We start from the raw sequence: 25,613 nt of genomic DNA, 5'->3' as shown, positions 1-25,613 counted from the left end.
TTATTAGAAAATAATATTGTCACATGCCAAATGGGACATTACATCTCATTGTTATTCTATCTTGAACTTGATTAGGCAGTGTGGTAATTTCAGAAATGAGAAGCTTCCATGTGAAACAACAAAAATAATCAACTCTTTTAAAAAGCCAATCAAGAAACAGAACTGAGGATGATTAGCTCTCTCAGAATACCACTATTCTGGAATAATCATCAGCTGTGCATAAATAGTCACACTGATCACCTGAGATGAGAAAGAAAAGGTCAAATTATAAATTCATAAGAAATGTGTTTCCTGCCCTAACCCCCTCCTCCCCACAAAGACAGTGTCTTGCCCATTTCTAATGTTCGAGGCCAGCAGGCTGAGTCTCTTTAGAAATTCTTAACTGTCACCTTTGCTTATGGGTAATGACAAAATATTCCGCAGAGCCTGTACAACTGCATTGACAAGTTACATTATTCTACATCCAACATTAAATAATTCTCAAATTACTTAGGCTGGTCATCATTTTTTAAATACCAATTTTAGCTGTCTACAAGTGCCATCCAGCCCAGCCCATTGTGCAGGGCCTTCTCTGCACCAAAGCAATTTCATTGTATAAGTTTTAAGACAGATATGATGCTGCTGGACTGTGATGCTAGCCAGCATATCAAAATTGAAGCCACTGTGTAAAAAAAAAAAAAAATCCATCTTTAAAAATAAAGCTCACTTCTTATTTACAATCTACATATAATGTCCACTCCTATGTTTCTGTAAAAATATGGAGGAAGAGGGTATAATGATACCTTTTCCTCCTTTTAGATAAAAAATGTAAGCCCTTCTTTCCTTTCTAATAAACACTATCATCTTAGATCCTCCAAGTATCTATTTTAGGGTTTAAGGACCATTATAGAACCCACAACAATACATCAGTGACAGACTTGATCCCATCAATTAGCACATTCTGGGGAGGCTGCCTGGATTCCTGTCTTCCTCCCTCCCTCTTGGAGGCCTGGTTTTGACCACATTGACATTCCTGGCCTTAAGGATGCATAACCCAGTTAGGGGGAGTCCCTTCCCTAAGACCAATTCCTTTGTAATTAAAGCCAAAATACAAAGGCTATTAATGACCTAAGGCAAAGTGATATGAACTCCAAGCCAACGAAACCATGACAGCAAGCAGATTTCTAAATAGCAAAGAAGTGGGATCCATTTACTTACATGAAGATTCAGTGCCAAACATGGCTGGCTCCAGAGGCTGCCTTTAAAAAATCAGAAGAAAGAAAAAAAGAGAAAGGAAGAAAAATTGAGGAGAGCGTACGCGTGAGAGTGAAGAGATGAGCGCTACACAACAGGGGTCATGAAGACAGACAATGCAGTCCAAGCTGTGTCCAGCTGCCAGCTTCTCCTCTTACGAGCTTCAGCGTTCTCCTGTGTGATTGAAAAGCAAGGTCTCCTACAGCACCAAAAACCGAAGAGCTGCTTTTGAAAATCCAATAAGGAAAGGCAGGCTGACGTGTTTCTTCTGGGATGCAGTGAGGCAGGACTAGGTAGCAGCAGGGGCAGGACTGGGAGCAGCAGCAACAGCGGATACTGCAATCCCCAGCCCTGCTGTAGCAGTAAGACAATAGCAGGGCTTATGCATATACTGATGACGTCAGAGACACTGCACAGACCGACTGCGCTGCTTGAGCCAGAGGCTCCAGGGGCTTCAGGGGAGCAGGCAATTCAAAGGGGAATTCCTTTGTCACAAAAGGCACAAGACCAAGAGCCACATATATATTCACTCTCCTGATGAGATCTTCATCCTGTGATACCAGGCATTAAAAGTGACCTCTAAGAAATTTAAATAGTGGCTTTATAGAAACTAACCACAAAGATATCATGCAGATCAGAGTTCTTGGTTTATGCAGGAAGTAGAACTTTTCAAGGGAATTAAGAACATGAGAAATGAAAAAAATAACCTACCTTTAAAATTAACTACAGAACTTGTTTTTTCTTTAGGCTTATGGTAAACTGACAGACCAAGGGTGTACACTCAATCACAAAAATGTGAAAATATGTATACTATTGCACACACATTCTGGACATACAAATACACACATAAACGTAACAGTAAAATAACAATATAAGTGCTCAGAACACTGCTTGGCACACAGTGAGCACTCAAATGTTAGCAATTACATTATCAGTTATTTGGCAACTATTTCAAACGTCAAAACCACTACTCTAGGAATATATTTATGAACACATATTTCTTCTATCCTATTCCTTTTGCCTTATTTTTCTTCATTTTGCCTTATAGAATTCCTATCATTTTCCAGGGTAACTCAGTCATTTTAAGGCTGTGTGCAAACACCTGTGTACACCCCTGTGCAAGTGAGCATTTATGACCAACAAACACATTCTTTTTAATCTACCCATGCCAAGAACTAACTGAAGATATTATTTTGTATCTTGATTCACTTGACAAAAGTCTTCCTGCATTACCTTTACTCTTAGAAATCTGGTTTTTAAAAAAAAGCTAGAAGTGTACAGACTTTCATTAGAATGTCTATCCAACACAAAGAAGTTTTGTTTTAATGTATTAAAAATACTGAAATGCACAAAAAGTGTGTGTGTATATTCCCATAATTCCACACTTTTTAAATCATGTAAAGTAGGAAGTTCAAGAGCTCAAGTTTCCTCTCCATCCATTCATCCAAGGTATATACTTTTTCCAATATTTTCTTATGTCTACAAAGACATATCTTTATATAATACAATTTTTAAACATTAAATTCTGATATAAATGTGGAACTGCAAATTACCATCTAAAAATATCATTAATGGCTTTTCCGGTCAGTATATAGAGCCATCCCATCCTTTTAATGGTTGCATAATATTCCACTGTATGGATGTAGCATAATTTATTCAAGGTAATTTGACCTTATCTTACTGAAAATGCTGCATCATTAAGAAAAAAGTACAATGAGGCTACATAAGACAAAGAAGAAATATTTTGGTGTAGGAAAGAATAAAATAACTAATATTTACTGAATGTTTACTATGTGCCAGGTATTATTCTGGGAACTTGACATGTATTAACTTATTTAATCTTCATAACAACCCTATGAGGTAGATACCATTATTATCCACATTTGATAGATGGTGAAATAATTTGCCAAGGTCACGCAGGTAGTAAATGATAAGCTGGGATTCAAATGCAGGCAATCTGGTTCCAAAGCATATGCTCTTAACTACTCTTCCATAATGCCTCTGGAAAAATGAATAATTACCAAAATTATATTTTAAGGATTCAACTAAAATGAAAGGAAAACAGAAATCAAGGGAAAATGTGGAGAAAAAAATCCTTAAAAGAGAAAGGTCACCAGAGAAAACTAAAAATGACAGAAAAGACTATACAGAAAATAGCAGAAATCAAGAAAAATGCATGTTTCCCAAAATAATAGGCCAGGTCAACAACCAGTGGAGAATATCAATAATGGTGTTGAGATATAACTATAGGAAGTGGGAAAGGGCAGCACACTTCAAAAGGATTGAAACCAGATTATTATCTTACATAAGATCTATTTTAAATTGCATCCCAGATGTTGCATATGAATAGTCACACAAATGGTGGATGGATGTGGCCATCAGAAAGGCAAGAAGAAAACTTGAATGAACAAATGATCCTTGGGTAAGAGATATTTTCCACCAGAGGCCATAGACTATATATGCAATAACTGCTCTGCCAACTCACTGATGTAGCTTCTTTTTTCAGCTCATACGTGACGGTGTATATGTGCATATATAAATGCATTTTTCTGAGTGCCTTTATTTATTTCTTGGCTCAGACTTCTAAGAGTAAATTAAAGGCTGCAATATTTTTAAGAAATCTACTTTTTAGATAACTATAACAGGATCTGTATGTTAAAAACACTAGGTATCTCACTTGCCAGCAAAACTGGACACAAATGACAACCTCTGATTCCTATTAAGGTTTCTATAACACCCGGAGGCCTGAGGTATTTCTAAACATTTTAGAAGGTTGGGATCCATATCGCTGAAGACCCATCTTTGACAAAATAGATTCCAAAAATCCAATTCTCTCCTCTAGGCAGCTGGCATAAGCTCAGAAAATGAAGACAAATGTTAATGTGTTGCCTAAGGAAAATGTAAAGAAGGAAAATGAAGGAAGAATAAAACTGATCTGATGTACCCCCATGTCCCTCCAAAAAAATCACATAATACATTCCAAAACCAAAGTGATCTCTGGATTATCAATTCTGTCTAATTATGCCTGCCTGCCTACAACCTTGCCCTTCCATTAGAAAAGAAGAGTATTGTTAATTTCAGGATAAAATTAGCAATGAAAGAAAAGATCAGTATTCAAAATTATTTAGTGGTCAAAATGACTATTGTTAAATCAGAATGTTATTGATAAAGAAAGATAATAGTGAAAATCTTAAAGTAAGTCAATAGTCACTTTTAGAGGAAATTCCATTCATGAATTCACTCAACAACTATTTCCTGGGAGCCGCGTTTTGCACTCTAGAGATATAGCCATGAACAAACGCCCTCCTCTATGGAGCTTATATTCCAGTGGGTGAGACAGACAAACAAGTATGTAATATGTCAGGTGGTAGTATGTGTTACAAAGAAAGATAAGAAGAATTAGAGGATGAGGAGTGACTGAATGGGAGGGTTATTTTAGGTAAAACTGTCAGGTAATGCCACCCCAAAAAGATGACATTTCAACAGAGACCTGGAAAAACTGCGCAGAAACCACATGGAAAACGTGGAAACCACATGGAAGAAAGAGCACTCCAGAAAAAAAATTAAAATAAATCTATTCTTGAATCATCAAGAATCAGTTTTCTACTGGAAGATACCCCCTTTAGTACTATGATGATGTCATTAGCACAAAAGCGGTTGTGCTGAACTGTGCTGACAGCAAAATAAATTCTCTTTTCTAATCCAAAAGACTTCACTCTCCCAAGAACTGAAAACATATGCGTTCTTCTCTTCAAAGTTTAATAGACAAAATATACCTATATTTGCAAATATGTAAATGTTTATAAAAATCACCATAGATGATAACATTCAAAATAGCTTCCTACCACATCAGACAACTAATTTAATTAATATATCTATTAATGTGGTAAGAATTTAAACCACATATTCTCTCTAGACTACACAAAATAATTTTGAAAGCATCATATCTGGAATTTCTCTGGAGCCATCTCCTTTGTTCACATTAAAGTTTTATTTTCTTAGTATTCCTCTTTATGTCCATTTAGCATGTTAAAGTTGTCTGTCTTTTAGATTATCATCTATATGTTATAAAGTACTACTTAAAAGCAACAGAGAAGTGTTTTAATGATAGTATATAAACTATGGAAAAATGAAAGAATCAATGGTTCTGTTCTTTGGCAAAAAGGTACAAATTTATAATTAAAAGCATACTCATAGTAAATCCCTCTGGCAGGATTTTAGAAATTTGATTTCTTTGCAAATGGCTATAAAGCATGTCCCTTTCTGCTTCAACCTAGTACCACGTATAGAGTGAACCTTCTAAAAGGTAAGCATATTTTGTTTCAGAGCCCTGGAACAAAAATTCTGGTACACTAATCTTATGAAAAAAAGAAATTCAAAATACACAGAGACAGAGACAGAGAGAGCAAGATACTAATACACTTGCTTTAAAGGAATTCTAAAATAGGAAAAAACAGATCTATAGGAAAAAACATATTTGGGGCAATTAATTATTTTTAAATGTTTTATCTTCAAGAAATATTCACTACAGAAGTCCTTTACCTAGCAAGCTCCTAAAAGCTGCATTTTAAATTATCAATTTCACAAAAACTTGATTTGCACACCATAATTAGCTGTCTTGCCAAAGGTCCATCCATAGATTAAAAGGAATCATTTACAGAGAATAAGTAGAGCTTAATCTAAACACACTGGGATTTTGTCATTATACTGGTTATGGAAAGTGGGTCTCTGCTGTAGTGGAAAATCTTCCAAAGCCTTTGTTCTTTAGTTTAAAAGGAATCTGTCAGAAAACAGTGTCACCACTACCGAGAAGTTCAAATTTAGGGTAATATAATTTTGAATTAGTTGCACAAATTTTGGGCAAAGACTCATGTTCTTACATCCTTATCACCACCTCAACTCCCAACCCCACCTTCACCCCATCTGATCTAAGGGAATCCCCCACTTACTCATCCAGCAGCCACCACCCGGGGTTAGTCTAACCTTAATTTTGTTCCTGAACCTGTACCAATTTACAATTCAATGAAACTAGAAATTGAGAACAAGGCTATGCAGTTTAAAAACGGAAGAAGCTAGTTATCCATCAGAAAAATCTGGACACATTAACACTTTAACACCTCAGAAAATTTAGGATAAAAACTGAAATTCTCCAATTCACTTCATTATGTTACCTTCATCTAAAAGATCAGGCCACACACATGCACAAAATGACTACCATAATGCCAAAAATGTTTTACAGAAATCAGAAGCTTTCTGTAGAAGGTATGTGTATTTTATTCTCTGAGTGGCATAATCTGAACTCAGATGTTTGTACTCTAAACCTTCTGGCCCAGAGAGGAGAAATGTGCATTAATTATAGGTTGCAGTTTATTTTAAGTCTGTTTGAGTATGAGTCAAACTGAAATAGAAGAAACAACAAGGGTATGTCTGAGAAATTTCCTTAAGTGCTTATCCTAAATTAATCACAATTTGTATACAACAAATTCATACATACTCAGGAATAAATTCATGCATAATATTTTTAAAGTACAAACAAAACCAACAGAATTTTTAAAATATAAATTCAAAATATTATATTTTAAGTAATTCTATATGGCTAGAAAATATTTTAAACTTAATTTTACCTGTATAATCCATAATGAAGCAATAGGCAGAGAACCGGGTATTTTCCAAAGTACAACTTTATCAGACACAAAATGAAACAGCTCCCTGGACAGGCAAACTGCTGTGGGGAAAGCCTCCTGCCATGTGACGTTAAGCACACGCACTCACACTTCTGCTTATCTCAACTCAAGCTGCAAGGCCGTGGCTCCGCTCTCCTCTGCCTGTTCTTTTAAAGTCATTCTTGGAAAAGTCTTTCTCAGAAAAAAACCGTTATTTCTTCCCATTTCATGCCTATATTATTAGTTTAAAACTAGGAAAAAAATAAATTCTCTTCTTTCTCCGAGTGAAAAGAACACAAGATATCTATACTTCATTCTAGTGTAGTACTCAATGTTACAAACTCACACAACCTGAAAGGAATCAGCATCCAAATTTTTAGGAAGAATACAATTTTGCAATTATGTTAATTCATTTGATAGTATGCACATTTGATCCACTTGAAACATAGTTGATTAATTTGTAAACAAACCTAATAAAGGTGATAAAAGAACAATTTGTTAAAGCATATCTAAAATCTTCAACTCATTTGTCTGAGTCCTGAAACAGACATCAGATGGAAAGGACATATGGTCATTCCTGAGACAGACTATCTGATGTAATCTTTAATGCCACATTGCCACATACTCTGAGCCATCTCTTCCATCATTGTCAATTATTTTAATCTTGAGTGCGTCCTGGCTAAAACTTTAAATAAACTTCAACAATGGCTACTTCATCTAGATACAACAATTCTTTACCTTGCTCAGAGACAAGATATAAATAAATAAACTTTATTTCGATACTTTCCTTTCCACTGAATAAGTTTCTCCATGAGATAATTATCTAGTTGACAATATTATAAAATATAATTCTGATTTTCAATACAATAGCAAAAGTATGTATAGTACAGAAATCTAAAAATTCTGGAGTCAATATCATCATTTAACAGATCTCCTTGATAATTTTATAAGATAAATGAAAAAGCATTATTTCACTCAGCCACCTAGTCAATGCTTCATTACCATAAGCAGATCCCATTACACCACCATTCTGCTAACAGTCAAAAGCTGTTAATTCTCATCAACCTCACCTGTCACTGTTGCTAAGCAGACCTGTCTCACTTCTTGGGCCCTAATTCTCTTTATCTTAATCTAGAGTACAAATTGTGAAGCTTTCCACGAACTTTAAAAATTTGATATAGTTTCTTAATTAAGATGTGCAAATGTTTAAAACATCAATGCCATGATTGTTTTAAAATGGTAAGCTCAAAATGCCTAATGATAACTGTCTTAATTTCCACACAACTTACCAATATGTAGAAACACTGATAGCCATTATCAGATGTCATATGAAATGACATTTTATGCCTTTCACAATTTAGTACTCTTAGTATGGATTTTTAAAGGTTTTATCTAATTATTTGAGTAACATTATTATTATTTTTTTTTTTTTTGGTGAGGAAGATTGGCCCTGAGCTAACATCTGCGCCAATCTTCCTCTATTTTGGATGTGGGTCGCCACCACAGCATGGCTTGATGAGTGGTGTAGGTCGGTGCCCACAATCCAAACCCGTGAACCCGGACCGTGGAAGTGGAGCACGCTGAGCTTAACACCACTATGCCACTGGGCCAGCCCCTTAAGTAGCATTATTTTAAGAGCTATTGTTTTATTTTTATCCTTCTTTATATTTTTGTTTAAGTCACAGATATTGTATTAATAAAATGAGAACGTAACGAAAAAATACAAATTAGAAAGTATAAGATGGATGAATAGATGAGTAGATAGCTATAAAACCTACAATCTACAGTTAAGTAATTTGCCACACCTCAGAAAGCCAGTAGAGTGGTTAAGAGCCAGGCTTTGAGTCAGACAGAGAAGGTCAAGTCGTACCTTAGCTACTTATTAGCTGGATTATCTTAAGAAAGTTTTTAAATCTCTCTGAGCCTCAGTTTGCTCATAAATTAAGTGACAAAGGGCCTAGATCAATGCCTGGGACATAACAGCTAATATGTAAATAGCACTTAATGTGGAACAGGCATTGTTCTAACTCATGTATTAACTTATTTAACCCTCACAACAACCTCATGAGGTATTATCCTCATTTTATACATGAGGAAACTGAGGCATGGAAGTTAAATAATTTAACTTAACTAAGGTCACACACTATACATAGCAGAGCCAGGATTCAACCCAAGTAGCCTAGCTCAGGGTCCTTGTGCTTAATCACTACATGATACCGCCTCTATAGAATAGGCGATCAAATAAATGGAAGCAAAACAGGCAAAATCATTGCCAAAAACTAGGTTCATTCTTTCCAATAAAACCAATCCCGCAGTTTGCCAAATATTTTAGTGATTCAGAGTTTATAAAAATTCTGTCTTTTTATAGTATATGTTCAATTCTAACATATGGAAAAATTAAACAGAGAAACAATGAAAGGGATAATGTTTAAAGTCATTGTGACAGCTTAAAATAAGGGTTGCATTAGCCAGTTAGGCATAAATAAGTACTCAAATGCAGAAAGCTATAACCATAAAAGGACCTGTACTATTCCCCCACACTCCCAGCAACCACTAAGTCTGCCCCTCTCTACTTTTCAGTTCTCCAAATGTCACAGTAGATACTACTTGCCTGGCCTCTAAAGAGTTTGAGCAGGTTCCTCTGACTGCAACTTCAAAGCTCTCTCAGTAAGAGAGGCTTCAACTAGATCCCCCTACTTTCTTCTCCAAGAATCTTCTCTATCTTCATCTCACCCTCAGCAAAGGAGACTCACTGGTATGCCTAGATGCACTCCCGTCCCCAGCAACAATCACATCACAGTCCTCCCGAACACAAAGTAATATGTCATCAGAGTCAAAGGTTCTGCTCAGGTCACCTGTTCTAGCCTATGGGCAGGGACCACTGTCCTAACTGCAGATTACTAAGCAGCGGCCAACATTGCACCCTTGAACCCCATCCCAGATTCCTGATACAATTTAACCCTTCACGGTCCAGGCTGAAAGAAGCAGAGTTACTGAATCAAGAGACGTGAGGTGTAGCCCTAACAATGCCACTCATTACCTCTCTGGTCTGAGATAAGTCTTGGAACCTCTATAGGTGTCCATTCACTCACTGGTAAAATGAGGAAGTTGAACTGGATGATCCCTAAAATCTAGTCCTACTCTAATGATCTAGGACTCTACTTTAAACCAATTATAGCTGGATGAGAAAACGTAACTCTCTGCAGGAACTGCTCCTCCTCCTCTAGCCCACACCATTCTCTCTTCCATCCCGCTGGGGCTTTGGGAACAGCCCCACCTCAAGGGTGGGAACCCAGGGAGCCAGGGTGTAAATCCAGTGCATTTACGTTGAATGGCTGATGCTCTGAGGGAGCCTCCAACTGTTTACAGGCACACTTTGCTTTCCCCCAGTAACTCAGCCTAGGGGTGAGTAGACAAATATAAATAGTCACAAAACACACAAAGAAATAACTGTTGGAGGCCCTGCTTACTGGAGGATTCATGGCCTGGCGAGTCACCCCTCTTAGGACAACGAGGCCTGGGTGTCAGCAATAAAGCTTCTGAAGGAGACTTCTCCTTCCAGGACATGATTGAGATAGCCTAGATAGCGAGTGCCGAGTTTTCTGTAGATGACAGCTCAGGAGCTGAGACATAGCTCTCCTCTCTCTCTCTTTCATGGCTTTCCTATCTGGAGCAGTTCTCGTGTGTGAGTCCATAGCCCTTCACCCTCCCCAGAGAAGGACAATGAGCATGGTTCCCACTTCACTCTTTCCTCTTAAACCCAAAAACCATAACTTTACCATAATATCTTACATCATATTTCTGACTCATACAATAACTCACTTTATTGCACATTCTAAAACCTCAGGGTTAGATTATAAATGCTCACCCTGTTTTTCCACATTTCAGAAATGATAATCAGGGGTTTTCCCCCCAGTCTCTATTCTCACCCTCCTCACCAACAAGTCAGAGTTAAGTCAAAATCCCTTAATGTTATGCCTCATCCCAACTTCCCCTTACTCTAAATCAGAACAAACTTTACCTAAGATGTCGCTGTTCTCCCAGGCTTCTTACCGCCCACTCAAGCCTGCATCTGCCTCAGCATTTCGTTTTCACATTCTGTCGTCCTTCATCGGCTTTGCTTACAGAGCCCCAAGACTACCTCACGGTCTATCCCATAATGTGAGAAGACTCCACTGCAAAAATGATTCTCTGAATGGACAAGATTCTAACAGAGTGAGCCCAACTCCTCCCATGAGTGAGCTCTACTCCTCATACCTCAAAATTTTTAAGCTAAGACAGAGGAGCATCAAGCATCAACCAGATAATAAAAGAGCCCTATGAAATAGAAGGGAACTCACACGCACAACTCAATACCATGACCAAGACCAGTGCTATGCATTCTCCAAGGCAAAGTTAAGAATCATCCTCAGCAAGCACAAAAGCACGATTATCACCAAAGGCATGGTGAAACCTGACAGAAGATCTACTTTACCAAACTCTAAACCTTCAGATAAGGTCTCTCTAGATAGACACCACCTGTTTGTCATGCTTTAAAAGAATGGTGGTAATGGTAGCAGGATCAAAAGCTCTCAGTGACTGCAAAATTCAGACTTCTTATAAAGTAGCAGGAGTACTTCCTTCTTACATGAGCCCCAAGAGAACTGACATTCAGTAACCAAAGCTGGAAAGAGGGAGGAAATAACGTGTATAAGGTGGAGTACAGCCTGTCAACCAATGATGTTTTTACTCTATCAGAAGATGATTGTAAAAAGAGGCATTGGTTTAAATGTTTAAGTCTAACCAATAAAAAAGAATATACATCAATTAATCTTGATGTAAAATTTCATGAGAAACATGACTAAAGTTATTAAAATGCCTGGTAAAAACATGAAAGATTAAGATTTTCTTCCCACAAATACGATCTAACAAGAAATGTGTTTGTTCATTTTACACTTTGAAAGTGAGTGTCACTTTACATATATTTGAATCAAAGCTATAGTGGAAAGATTACAATCAAAATCCAGGTTTCTACAACAGAGAGGTACCCAAGTCAGACATATCCTTCTTTAGAAAGCTTCTTTAGGCAAACCACAGACCTTCCTGTGTGGTTTTGGTCTGTTCACCTGGCTGGCAAAAGGGACCACTAGAAAATAAGCAAAGGAAGTCAAGAAAAATAGTCATGAATGGACTATTGTAGGTTGTCCCAGGGACAAAAAACAGTGGAAAAATTCTTCAAGAAATATGGCAGTATTCAGCTAGAGTTTTTGGTAAGCAAAGAAAGTCACAAATTTCCATGGTACTCCGAAACATAAATCATTCTTGATGTGCTCTAACAGGGGTCAGCACACTCTATAAAGTAAACAAACAGTAAATATTTTAGATTTTGTGGGACCATCCAGTCTCTGTCACAACTACTCAACTTTGCCATTTGAGTGCAAAAGTAACCATAAACAATACATAAACGAATGAGTACAGCTATGCTCCAACTAAACTTTATAGACTGTGAAATTGGATTTCTTATAATTTTCATGTATTGTGAAACATTTTTCTTCTCTTGAATTTTTTTCAACCATTTAAAAATATTAAAAAAAAAAAACATTTTTAGCTTGAAAGCCATACAAAAACAGGTGGCCATTGGACTATAGTTTGCCAACCCCTGTTCTATAATCTTTAGTGTAGTTGATTTGACCTTTCTCTGAAAGAGCTCAGATCTTCAATTAGGTCTCTGCCATTAACAAGACTCACAAAGGTAATGGACTCCATCAACAACTGCTTGATGGATCAGGGCTGGGAATTCAAGAAAACTTCCACACCAATTCTCTTTATTTCTAATGATACTATGAGCAACACTCAGTCTTGATAGCCCACACTACTTTGTTCATTCCCTATCACATTAGAATTAGTGGTAAATGCTGAATCAACTTGTGAGAAATCAACTACTTTCAGAGAGTAATAAAAACATTTCCACCCACATACATCTCTAGCCCTCAAAAATTCTATAAAAATGGAAATCATGGGTTAAGATTTCCAAATCTCCTCAATTATATTATAAGCCAGGAAACTTTATACAAAGTACACTCATAGTATAAAATACAAGTAATAGCTAGCTGGTGTGAGAAAATCTGGCCCTGTTCACCAACAATAGCTGAAAGATAATTCTTGAAAACAAGAAACTTAGATTTCAATCCTAACTGCACAGTTAACCACTTTGGTTAGCTATTTCAGAATAGTACCTCATTTATGAAATTCAGAAGTAGGTTCAGATTATTTCTGTGGTCTTTTCTAGCTCTAAAATGCTTGTAACGAGCTACACTAATCACGATATCTGACCTAGCCCATTGAGAGTTTCAGCATTTTTCACTTTTCATTATCCTTAAGCTAAGAGGCAGGTAATTTCCTCTCGGCTCTTTTATCTCTGGCTTTTTGAAAGGCCATGGAAAATATATTTCTGATCAGGATAACTGCTGCCCTCTTAGAAATAATCCAGTCTTAACACAGATATAAGTGATTCAAGAGAAAATGTAATGCAGTATAATACTTGGAAGATGTTTCTAGAGACAGACATTTGTGCCTGCAGCAACCATAAAATCCAAGTTGTGGAGCTTCCTCTTAACAAAAAGTATACAATCAGATCCTTTAGTTACCACAGAAATTTGTCTTCAAAATTGCTTCATTTTTCCACAGTAATCACATCCTTAATCTATAGGAACCACACCGCAGTCTGACTCTAGAATCAGGCGGACCTAGATTTAGTCCCTGCCATCAATACTTATAAACTGGAAGTTACTCACCTCCAAGCCTCATTTACCCATCTGTAGAACAGAGATGCTATTCTTGGTAGCAATAGAAATGATATATACATAATAGTGTATAAATACTGATGTCTTTGGGAAGACATCTGCCACACATTAGGTTTGAAAAAATAATTTACAAACTAATAGGAATAATATGATAGCATTTTGGAGTTTTTTTGAAAAGCATACAGTGGAAAAAAGGAAGGAAATTCTGACACATGCTACAATATGGATGAACCTTGAGGATATTATGCTAAGTGAAATAAGCCAGTCACAGAAAGATAAATACAGTATGATTCCACTTATATGAGGTACCTAGAACAGACATATTCATAGAGACAGAAAGTAGAAGGGTGGGTGCCAGAGGCTGAGGAGAGGGGAAAGGAGAGTTGTTTAATGGGTATAGCGCTTCAGCAAGATGAAAAGAGTTCTGAGGACTGGCTGCACAACACTGTGAAACGTACATAATGCTACTGAACTGTACACTTAAAAACTAGTTAAGATGGTAAATTTTATATTATGTATATTTTACTGCAATTTTTAAAATTTTAAACACATTTATCAAATAAATTTTAAAACACTTTTAAAAAGCATACAGTGGATAGTTCTGGCAGAATTACTGATGATTTTCACTTTCTACTTTATATGTTTTATCACTGTTGCAAAAGTAGACGACCTCACTATGAAAACATTCAGTACATTAAAAAAAAGGCATTTTCATTTTATATGTGAAGTAAGCCTAAAAGCCCGAAAGCTGTGAAATCTACTACCTAAGGGTCCTATTAGTGTTAAAATACATTAAGAGTAAATATTGTAACCAGGAACTATACCTACAATTAGGGTCAGAATGACTGGCTAAAAGAATGCTAAAAGACTGGTAAGAATGAATTATATTTCTGTTCTTAAATTTGTAGAGAAATATTAACTTTAAATGGCATTTATGCAAAGTTTATTTAAATTTTAATTTTGAATAAAAAGGCATTATAAAAAATAAAGAATAAAAATTTCATAGTTAATTGTAGCAATTCTTGTTGAGTGAATAAATGGACACACTTGAGTAGAAAGCAACTTCTTGAATCTCAGAAAATGCGCAAATCATTCAGAACAGACGTTTATATTACACTGCTACCAAATGGTGGCAGCATCCCTAAACACAAGGACAATAGCTAGGAAAGAGTTCATTGCTGAAACTTTAAAAGATGTAAGTAAGAGGTGACAGATTTGTAACAACTTTTCTCCTTTGAAAGCTTTATTATTTCCAATAAAATATGGACACTGTCCTTTAAAAAGGCACACTGACTCTGCTATAAATCAACTGTGAAAAAGGTATGAGGTGGGAAAATTACTGGAATTGGAGCAAGATCCACTTTTGGATCCTGCTTTAGGCAACACTGTACCTCAGTTTTCTCAGACATGAAATATGTGAACCTCTCAGCAACCTATTACCCATATTTCATGTTTGAGGGCACCCTGACATAGCAAAATGTCAGGAGTTAGTATTATTTATTATTATTACATTTACTATTATTCATTTTTTTGTTTAAATAATAAAACATCTCTGAAACATTTCTATTTATGATCTATGAATTTATTTATGTTAAACAAAATGCATCAGCTTCTTGAACATGTTAAATGCCTAAAGATAATTTTTAAAAAATCAAATGCCTGGGCTGGCCCCGTGGCTTAACGGTTAAGTGCGTGCGCTCGGCTGCCGGCGGCCCGGGGTTCAGATCCCGGGTGTGAACCGACGCACGGCTCCTCCGGCCATGCTGAGGCCGCGTCCCACATACAGCAACTAGAAGGATGTGCAGCTATGACAGACAACTATCTACTGGGGCTTTGGGGGAAAAATAAATAAATAAAATCTTTAAAAAAAAAAAAATCAAATGCCTAATTAAAGATAAAAGAATAACAAATATCCATCCTTTGACTGAGTCATTCTTTACATGGTACTCCATTTTCTCAATTCAATTCAGATTTTTTCCCAGGGCTTTTTTTTTAGCAGAAACATGCCCCACATACTTTTCAGGAGCATTAAGTTATTTTTAAATTGATGTCTGGGAATTCAGCATACTGTATCTTAAAACAGTGCTCCCTGTTAGTCATTGTTTCCACAGTCCATCAGCTCTTAGGCAGGAAGTGTGATATGCAAAGAAGGAACTGAATCTCGTGGAGTCTATCAGTAATGTCCTTTATCATTTCATAAAAATCTGATACACAAAACTAATCATGAAAACTGGAAATTTTTTTTATATTAATGGTAGCAACCATTGTAAAGACAGAGACGAAAAACAGGGACCATTTATGACTCATTGTCATAGGAGATAACTGAAAGCAAAGTGGATTGAAACTGGGGCTGGACTTAGGATCAATAGCTTTTAGATTTTCCTGTTCTGTACAACATTAAAATAATATTAGATTTTATATTTACATAATATGAATTACTAACATCAAAAATTTGTCCTCATAATAAATCATGAGTAAATGATGATCAACTAAAATGGGTAAAAATTTTTAAGTAATTTTGTCAACATTATAATGTATTAACAAATACGTTCCACTTCAGTGAAATTAGATTCAACAGACCTATGTCTTAGCATTTCATTGAGAATGTAAAAGGTTATAGGAATGTGTGTGTGTTTCTTTAAAAAAAAGTATACACTGAGGATAGATGATATAACAATAAACAAAATACAGAGAGAGGCCTGTGAATTTCTAGGCATTATACAGTAGCAAACACTTAAACATAGCCATGTTTCAAAAATATCTGAGGAAGTCAAAGGTGAAACATATTAGGTTCCCATACACTATTTACCTAAAATACTCCTAATTATACTTGAATCAAGTCTTTATAGAAATACAGATTAAAGTATCATAAACGTTTTAGCCAAAACAGTCCATGAAACATGTTATCTTTTTAATTGTTTACTGTAACTTACACAGTTTTTTAAATTAGGTACTACTTTTAAGTTATACTAAAGGAGTTATCTCTAGAAGCATTACAAGATCAAAATAAAGGCTCACAGACATTCCTTAACACCAGACATAAAGCATAAGTACACTAAATGTAAAATATAAAATAAGTATAGAAAAATAAGTTTTATTTCTATAATCAAAAGTGTATTTTCAGATACTCATCAACTAGAATCAATGCCTATTCAAAGACAGATTTCTTAAAGTTGAATTGATTATTTAGGTTGTTTGGCGGACAGTTCAATGACAAAAGTCTACATTTTTCTCCCTGAGCACAGAATAAGAACTTGGTTGCACAAGTAACCTAGATCCACTCAAAGAGTTAGGGAAAAAGTACGTGGGAGGCATGGAGCTTTTGAACTTACAGTCAATGTCTAAGGACTGAAGCATTCTTTTTTGGCAGTTCATTTCAGTCCTAGAGTGTAAATGTATTTGTATGAATTGACAAAAAATATAACTGTAGGAATTACATAATATTATCGTAGGAATGCTTATTTTACATTTTCAACAAAAGGAAAAGTTTTCAAAGAAAACAAAAGAAAAAAACTAACATTTATTGAGTTCTTTAGTATATTTTAGAGACACTGAAACACTATGATACAAACTTTCATATATTACATTATCACAATCATTTTCTCCATCTTTGCCATAAAATCATGATGGACTATATGTTAAAAGGCATAAAAAAGTCAATCAAGAGCTCTAAATTATTAAAACTCTATCTTTCCAGAGTTTAAAAAATTTTTCTATAGAATTGTCCATTTCTTTGCAACATACAGAACATATTTCTGAATTAAGAGATTCAACAAGCTGCATATTTCATCCTTTCTCTCCAGAGACCATGCGCAACATGAGGAAATGGTAAAATTCTAAGCCCAGTGGATAATACAAAAATAAAGTAAAAAAAAACAACAAACAAACACATAAATACAGAGAACAGACTGGTGGTCACCAGATGGGAACGGAGGAGGGGGGAAGGCAAAAGGGGTAAAAGGACACATTTGTATTGTGACGGATGGCAGCTAGACTTTTGGTGGAGAACATGATGTAGTCTATACAGAAGTCAAAATACAACAACGTACATCTGAAATTTATATAATATTATAAACCAATGCAACCTCAATAAAAAAATAAATTAATAAAAAAAAAACAAGGTCAAAGAACACTTTAGCTATCTCCCTAGACCTCTGATTATCATTGTCCAAGAAATCATTTTCAGGATATTGGGTTTTTTCCTCCCTAATTTAACAATTTTACTGCTATATATCCAAAAGGCAATAATTTTCCATCTGGATCAAGTTATTCTGTCAAAAACATATTATCCATACTATTCAATATTCATCCATGTGAATGTGGAAGAAAGGGAGGAAAGGAGGGAGGGAGGGAGGAAGAGAAAGAAAGAAAAGAAAACAAAAGAAGAGAAGAGAAAAGAAAAGGAAAGAAAGAAGGAAAAGAACAAAATCTTTATAGAATTTATAATGGGATACCATAAAAGTCAGTCTTCTCAATTTAAAAAGTAGACAATTGGGCCAACCCCGGGGCTTAGTGGTTAAGTGCACGCGCTCCGCTACTGGTGGCCCGGGGTTCGGATCCCGGGGGGAACACCAACGCACCGCTTGTCTGGCCATGCTGAGGTGGAGTCCCACATACAGCAACTAGAGGGATGTGCAGCTATGACAAACAACTATCTACTGGAGCTTTGGGGAGAAAAAGGGAAAAAAAGGAGGAGGATTGGCAATAGATGTTAGCTTAGGGCCGGTCTTCCTCAGCAAAAAGAGGAGGATTGGCATGGATGTTAGCTCAGGGTTGATCTTCCTCACAAAAAAAAAACAAAAAAAAAGTAGACAATAGATAATGGCTGTATCATTTTGGGAGACCCTGATCTCAGATTTTTAGAGACAACTGAAAATGGAAGAGACATCTCTAAAGAGGTTTTAGTCACCCTGCAAAGACACCATCCACCTCACATAAATCAAATCAGCAGCAATTATGACCTACAGACAACCCACTTAGAACCCCTTCCTAAGAAGCATTAAAAAAAAAAGCCCTGCAGTACACCATAGGAAAAAAAACAAAGCACATTCTAAAAAACTAATTCAGTAAATGCATCTGGCATTGTAGAAAAAATAACAGATTTTATGTTATTATTGATTTGCACAATTTTTTCACTCAATGGTTCATAACGAGGGGATTCTGCCTTTAACACAGACACGCACAAACACAGACATACACACACACACCTTGAACCATTAGGGAACTAGCAGGGCTTCTATGTACCTGATCAATTTGAAACAGATTGCATTATAAATACATCTTGCTATCAATTGAAAGTAATTAACAAAGCTTATAAACATATGTGTTAAAAACAATAATATTGTATTAGAAACTTGAAATCTCTCCCAAAAATATTCTTACTTGATCTCTAGCTAGGATTACTGAAATAAATTTCAATGTTTAAGCACCTATGTTCACAAAACATGCTGTCTTTTCAGGTTTCCGTATACTTTTATTATATTTTGTCTTTAGGCAAAATAGAGACATTATATTTTGCTAGAGTAAGATAAGGATTCTGCCATTACTATGGCTTTGAGGGGAAAAATAAGGAAAATTGGTTATCTTTTCCTTTTTTAATATAACCCCTATATTGACCTTAATGCAATTATCAGTCTATCACCCATAGTTACCAAAAAAAAAAGCATAGTAACACTAGACTGTATCAAAAATGTTTCCAGTTAATATGACAGTTACACAAGACGTACCTTCTCCCAAGCCTGGCTCAGTATCAATCTTGAAGGTCTGTAGGCTCTGTTAACAACCTACATGGATTGCTTCTGAAAGTATCATTACCTGATCCCTGCAATTTTATCACCTTTACTAACTACTAGTCCTTTCTGTAACTCACACAGAGAATAAAAGCCTCGCTTTCCAGCTTATTTATCAAGTGAAAGGTTCCTTTTCAGGAAAACAGACAGCTGAGCTCCAGGGACCATAACAGAAAACAGCACTAAAACCATTCAACCGCACTTAACATTGGTAGTTCTCTTTTCTACTATGTTCTTTCTGGAAAAAGCTTGCCTTTAAATTTGGAAATATATTCTATAAACACATGCATTCTTCTACATAATACTGTCAGTAGTTTGACTGATTTGTCTTTTAAAGCAGAGAGAGATAAATACTGTTGGGGTGAGGTTTCAGCTGATGACAATTAGACCTCCTGCTTTCTTCCATTCATTTGTAGCAGAATAGTTTTTCAATCATCCCTGTGGATTTTTATGCACACTAGATAAGGTGACAGTTTTATTGCTTCTTCTCTAAACAAATATCAAATAGCTTTTTCAGTGTTTTCCAAAATCAACATTCGAATGTTCTATTAATTCATTGGTGCTGAAAAGGAGTCCTAGATTCACAACACCATAGGCTACAGAAGAGGAATATCTCATAGCCAGAAGCTTTAGAGAATGTCTTCCAGATGTCTGAGTTTTTCAGAGAAGAGAGAAACCTTTAGATGCTAGGGCTTCTAAATTTTAAAATCATCAAAAAGATCCAATAGTATTTCTCAGTGAGGATGCTATGGGTATTTTAAGCAGGATGAATATAGTTAACATCCCTGGCCCCCAGGCATTAAAGGTCAGTAGCAGTGACCAGTCACTGTGACAACACAAAGCCCACACATACATTTCCACATGGCCCCTAGTAGGATAGCACTGCCCTCCCAACCTAACAATGTATTTCCCTACCATCTTAAACAATTCATACAAAGCTCCGAAGAAGCTTTTCTTACTGACTCAATCATTTTAATAGGGTACAGAAGTAACTGGAGATACAAATGAACGTGCTGTAGGATATAGGACTAACCCCTAAAGGAGCTCTCAACAAGCTGCTTGAAAAAGTCCCAAAGGTCACTTTGCTTTTGGGTCACTTTTTTCTCCCTCATAAAAGTATTCAAGTTACCTCTAAGCCTGTGCTGTCCAATATGGTAGCCATTAGCTATGTATGGCTATTTAAATCTAAATCAAATATTCAGTTCCTCAGTCGCACTAGCCAGATATGCCCAACAGATGCTTTATTATAGAACATTTCCATTATCACAGAAAGTTCTATTAGACAACACTGCTCTAAGGCTTCCTAAATATGTGACAAGGCACCTCCTTGCCATTTGGAGGGTAGTTCACAGCAAAGATGTAGCATTCTTCAGTGGCAGTAACAGAAATAATGTAGCATTATTCAGCCACAGTTCATCTCCAAACTCTTTTTTTTTTTTTTTTAATAATTTTATTTATTTTTCCCCCAAAGCCCCAGTAGATAGTTGTATGTCATAGTTGCACATTTTTCTAGCTGCTGTATGTGGGACACGGCCTCAGCATGGCTGGAGAAGCAGTGCGTCTGTGTGCGCCCGGGATCCGAACCTGGGCCGCCTGCATCGGAGCGCACGCACTTAACCACTAAGGCACGGGGCCGGCCCTCCAAACTCTTTTTAATATTTGGATTTGGAACAAAATTCCAGACATGAGCAACATTAAAAACAGAAACTTCAATATTAGACAAGTTGATTAGTATCTACAGAATGGGTCAGCTCTCTTACAATATCTCATAAACAAACTATTCTACAAGATAATGTTGATCAATGAAATAATACTAGAAAGGCACCTAACCTTTCTTTCTTCTCCAGATATCAACTACTGCGGGCCAAACTTTGTTTTATTAACAAAAGAAGAACTGTCCAGTGGCTAGTGTGCCCTTCACAAGGCTCTGTGTAGCCTTTGGGGCCACAGAGGTATAAATTTGCTCCTATTTGCTATTTTGCTCTTCCCAAATTCAGAGCTGGTCCATCTTCTCTTTTATCTGTCAGTGGGTACTCTTCCTCACAGTGTTTGTAGTTTGCACACTGACTACACCTTGGAATTGTGCCCAAGAAGTGGCCCAAAAGGCTGGAATACAAGTATCTAAGACGTTTAGTATGTAAATTCTTGAAAAAGCATTTGATAAGACTGCAAAAGTATTTTTCAACCTCTCTACTATTTGAAACTCTAAGACTAGGGCAGTAATTATGTTGTAATTCCTTGTAAACCAGAATTTTCCAAAACTTCTGGTGTACTGAAGTTTATTAATAGACCTACTACTAAATAAGGGAGAAGGGGAAATATTTCAATCTCAAGTAATTTGGAAGGTAGTACAGCACAGGCATGCCTGAGTTCCATCCCTGTTCCACCACAAACTGACAGGCTCTGAGACCTTAGGCAGATTGCACGGTAAGCCAAGGTTCTCATCTATAAAATGGATGATAAGAGATTACCACAGAAAGTGTTTATTATTAGCACATAGTAGGGGCACAAAGAATTTTGTTAATGTTACTTTTGTCCTTGCTGTTTCTTCTGCCTGGAACACATTTCCCCTAGTAGTTCACATAGCCAGCTCCTTCTCATTCTTTAGGTCTCAGTTTAAATGTCACCTCATTAGACACAGACACTCTACCTACCCATTCAAGTTCAATATACGACCCTGCTATTCTCTATCATAGCCCCCTGTTTGGTTCTTTTCTGGTACTTCTCACAATCTATGAGGAATTTATATGTTAGTTTACTTCTTCATTATCAGTTTTTCTCATCAGAACATAAGTTCCATGAGGACGGTATATCCTGGGAGAACAGCACAGTGTCTGGCACATAGCAGACTCTCAATGAATAGTTGAAAGATAAATGAATAAATATCTGGATTAAACAAAGTTAACTGTTTCCTTCCTACAGGACTTCTTACACTTTTCCAAGCAAATATGCACTGTGACTCTTCTAGAGGGCCATAGGGTTTGTAGTATTTCTCCAACTTACTGGCCATAGAACCCTTTTCTTGTAGAATATCTTCATATCTCCCAGAAGTAATGTTTCAGAGGATACAAATTGGGAAAAAAATTAGCTATAGATACCCATTCAATTGTGTACTGGAAAGTGTAAATAATATCCAAATGTCGTCTAGGGATTTTATCCACCTACCTTGGCAAAAAGGGGTTAGTTACTCATTCGCACCAGGAGAAAACACCGAAGTAACTGAATCATACCTGGTGACATTCTAATCTCTGCAGATTGATAAAGAATAATGGATCTATTCAGAAAATGACAACTAATGGACTGGAGGAGAGAAAACATAATAAAGATTTTATATCTCCCTGGTTAAGAAGAGACTGTACCCACATAAACAAGCCTGATATGATGAGGTAGCACTGGCAAGTTCATATCACCTATCACCAGATCAACTTCTACAGGAGTTGGCAGAGTTTTTGAGCTCAGTTTCCTAGGCTGAGTTTTTTCCAAGATGCATTAATACACATTTGGACATGTTAAATGTCAAAGATAAGCAATTAGGAATGTGCAGACTTAATACTAGAAACCAAAAAGTGGAAGACACATCAGTCTGTTATGGAGGTAGGAAGGTATAGGAACTCCAGACTTATTCCAGAAGGTCACTAGGAAATCTAAGATGGCCACATATCAAAAATCAAATATTGGCAGCCCACAGGTCATACTTAGCCCACAGATGTGTTTCATTGAGCCCAAAGAGTATTTAAAATTTTTTGAACTTAGTTGCTGATATTTGTAAATTGGGAGACTTTACATAAAAATAGCATTTCTAACTTTCCTTGAAAAGTCAGAAGACACAGTCCACTGATGACCTGCATTCCCACATAACAACAACTGACTAGAACATATAACTCACTGCCTCCCTTTAATTTACCTACCTGACTCCTACTATAGACATTAACCCTCAGATTTACTCAAAGTTATGATCCACATCAGGAGATGAATACCAAGAATGAGGAAGAAGCAAGCACAATCAAACTAAGGAATGGTGGTGTGGTCCACCCCATTCTGTAAAACAGCTTCCTTCTTACTTGGGGCTGCTTTCCACGGGCTCCCAATCAAGTGTCAAGCTTTGCCATTTAAGGCTTATATGTCATCTTCCTGCCCATTTGTATCACCTCACCAGGAAGGATTTACTCCCCTCACTTGGCATTCCACACTGACTATGTGGGTAATAATAACAATGCCTTTCACTTGTGGTAATATGTTTTTCAAAAAGCTTTCAGGTAAACTTAGATAGGTATACATGTATATCACCACAAAATCACCCCAAAATGGGGAGGGTTAATATCACTTTTCCTAACTTGTCTTTTACCTAAAAGGTAAAAGACACAAAGAGATTATAGTCTTTCACAAGCAAGGGCAGAGCCTAGACTAATATCCAGATCTCCTGGGTTGGTGGTTCTTTCCTCTCTTCCCACCACCCACTGGATTTTGTTATGTTTATTAGTCAGGATCCCAGCAGGAAGCAGATACCACACCCAAATTAGAATACTCTGAGGAGAGTTTAATAAAGGAACTATTTACAATGGTGTGGAAAAGGCATAGGGTAATCACAAGGGATAGTACAGTTCCCTGAGACCATTACCATCCCAAGATGGAAACAGCAAGAGTTATCAGAACCAGGAAAACGAAAACCATATACAGAGTGAAAATCATACAGAGATACTGTGGCTTTGGTGGAGGGGCACAGCCAGATGACTCACTTTCCCTAGATCCTCCAATCTCCTACCAGGCTTCTTCCCATTGGCTAAACCCAATAAAAAGACAGAAAACAAGATATTTGACTGAAAAAGTCCCTATTAGTCACCTCCCAGGGCAGAATGTAAGGGTATAGAAGGGTAAAAGTGAATCTAAAGGAGAAAACTGAAGATGACTGGTACATTACGCTATCTCCAATCATTTATTTATAAAGGGGAAAGAAGATATTACATATATTCCCAGCATCAATTTCCCTACAGGGAAACCACTGTTAACACTTCATGTTCAAGAATACGTACTTGTTTCTCTTTTTGACTGTGGTCTCTAAGACAGATCTCGTCCATGTAAAAGTATTCTGTCTAACACCTTAATGAATGTTTAATAGCCTTGGGTATAAAAATATCACCAAAGGTTTTCTCTTACTCTAAAAACATTGTGTCCACTGGTTCCTCCTTATTTGGAGGTAAATATTCCTTCTCAGATACTTCTGGTAGATTCTATTATAAAAATCAGGTTATCTTTCCCCAAAGAATTACAGTTGCTTCCTTAGTCAATGATCCTATTATTTATTATGTACAAAAATCACTGGTCAATTAGACATTATATATTTTGGTAAATAATTAATTCTGTCCTTCCAACAACATTTTTCATAGAAATAGAACAAAGAATCCTAAAATTTATATGGAACAACAAAAGACCCCGAATAGCTAAAGGAATCCTGAGAAAAAAGAACAAGCTAGAGGTATCACACTCCTTGATTTCAAAATATACTACAAAGCTATAGTAACCAAAGCAGCATGGTACTGGCACAAAAACAGACACACAGGTCAATGGAATAGAATTGAAAGCCCAGAAATAAACCCACACATCTATGGAGAGCTAATCTTCAACAAAGGAGCCAAGAACATACAATGGAGAAAAGAAAGTCTCTTCAACAAATGGTGTTGGGAAAACCGGACAGCCACATGCAAACAAATGAAAGTAGACCATTACCTTACACCATACATAAAAATTAACTCAAAATGGATTAAAGACCTGAATGTAAGACCTGAAACTATGAAACCTCTAGAAGAAAACATAGGCAGTATGCTCTTTGACATCGGTCTTAGCAACATATTTTCAAGCACCATGTCTGACCTGGCAAGAGAAACAACAGAAAAAATAAACAAATGGGACTACATCAAACTAAAAAGCTTCTGCACAGCAAAGCAAACCATCAACAAAACAAAAAGACAACCTAACAATTGGGAGAAGATATTTGCAAATCATACATCTGATAAGGGCTTAATCTCCAAAATATACAAAGAACTCATGCATCTCAACAACAAAAAACTAACAACCCAATTAAAAAATGGGCAAAAGACATGAACAGATATTTCTCCAAAGAAGATATACAGATGGCCAACAGACACATG

General features: G+C 36.4%; 1 protein-coding gene across 6 annotated transcripts in view; it reads right to left on the bottom strand.

The window, feature by feature from the left end:
* ST7 (suppression of tumorigenicity 7) overlaps nucleotides 1-25,613 on the bottom strand; it is a 254,203-nt gene that overhangs the window by 184,823 nt on the left and 43,767 nt on the right. The window contains exon 1 of one of the 6 annotated variants that reach the window (XM_058528859.1): nucleotides 1,198-1,578. The exons of the other annotated variants lie outside the window; for them this stretch is intronic. Within the exon in view, the coding sequence (XP_058384842.1) occupies nucleotides 1,198-1,219 (22 nt within the window). The 5' untranslated portion in view covers nucleotides 1,220-1,578. Of the gene's footprint in view, nucleotides 1-1,197; nucleotides 1,579-25,613 lie in introns of those variants that run through there. 6 annotated transcript variants of the gene reach the window in all.

The sequence above is a fragment of the Diceros bicornis genome, chromosome 3 (assembly GCF_020826845.1).
Source record: "Diceros bicornis minor isolate mBicDic1 chromosome 3, mDicBic1.mat.cur, whole genome shotgun sequence".
Taxonomy (NCBI): domain Eukaryota; kingdom Metazoa; phylum Chordata; class Mammalia; order Perissodactyla; family Rhinocerotidae; genus Diceros; species Diceros bicornis.
The sequence above is the reverse complement of the archived record's forward strand: the minus strand, read 5'-3'. Positions and strand labels throughout refer to the sequence as shown.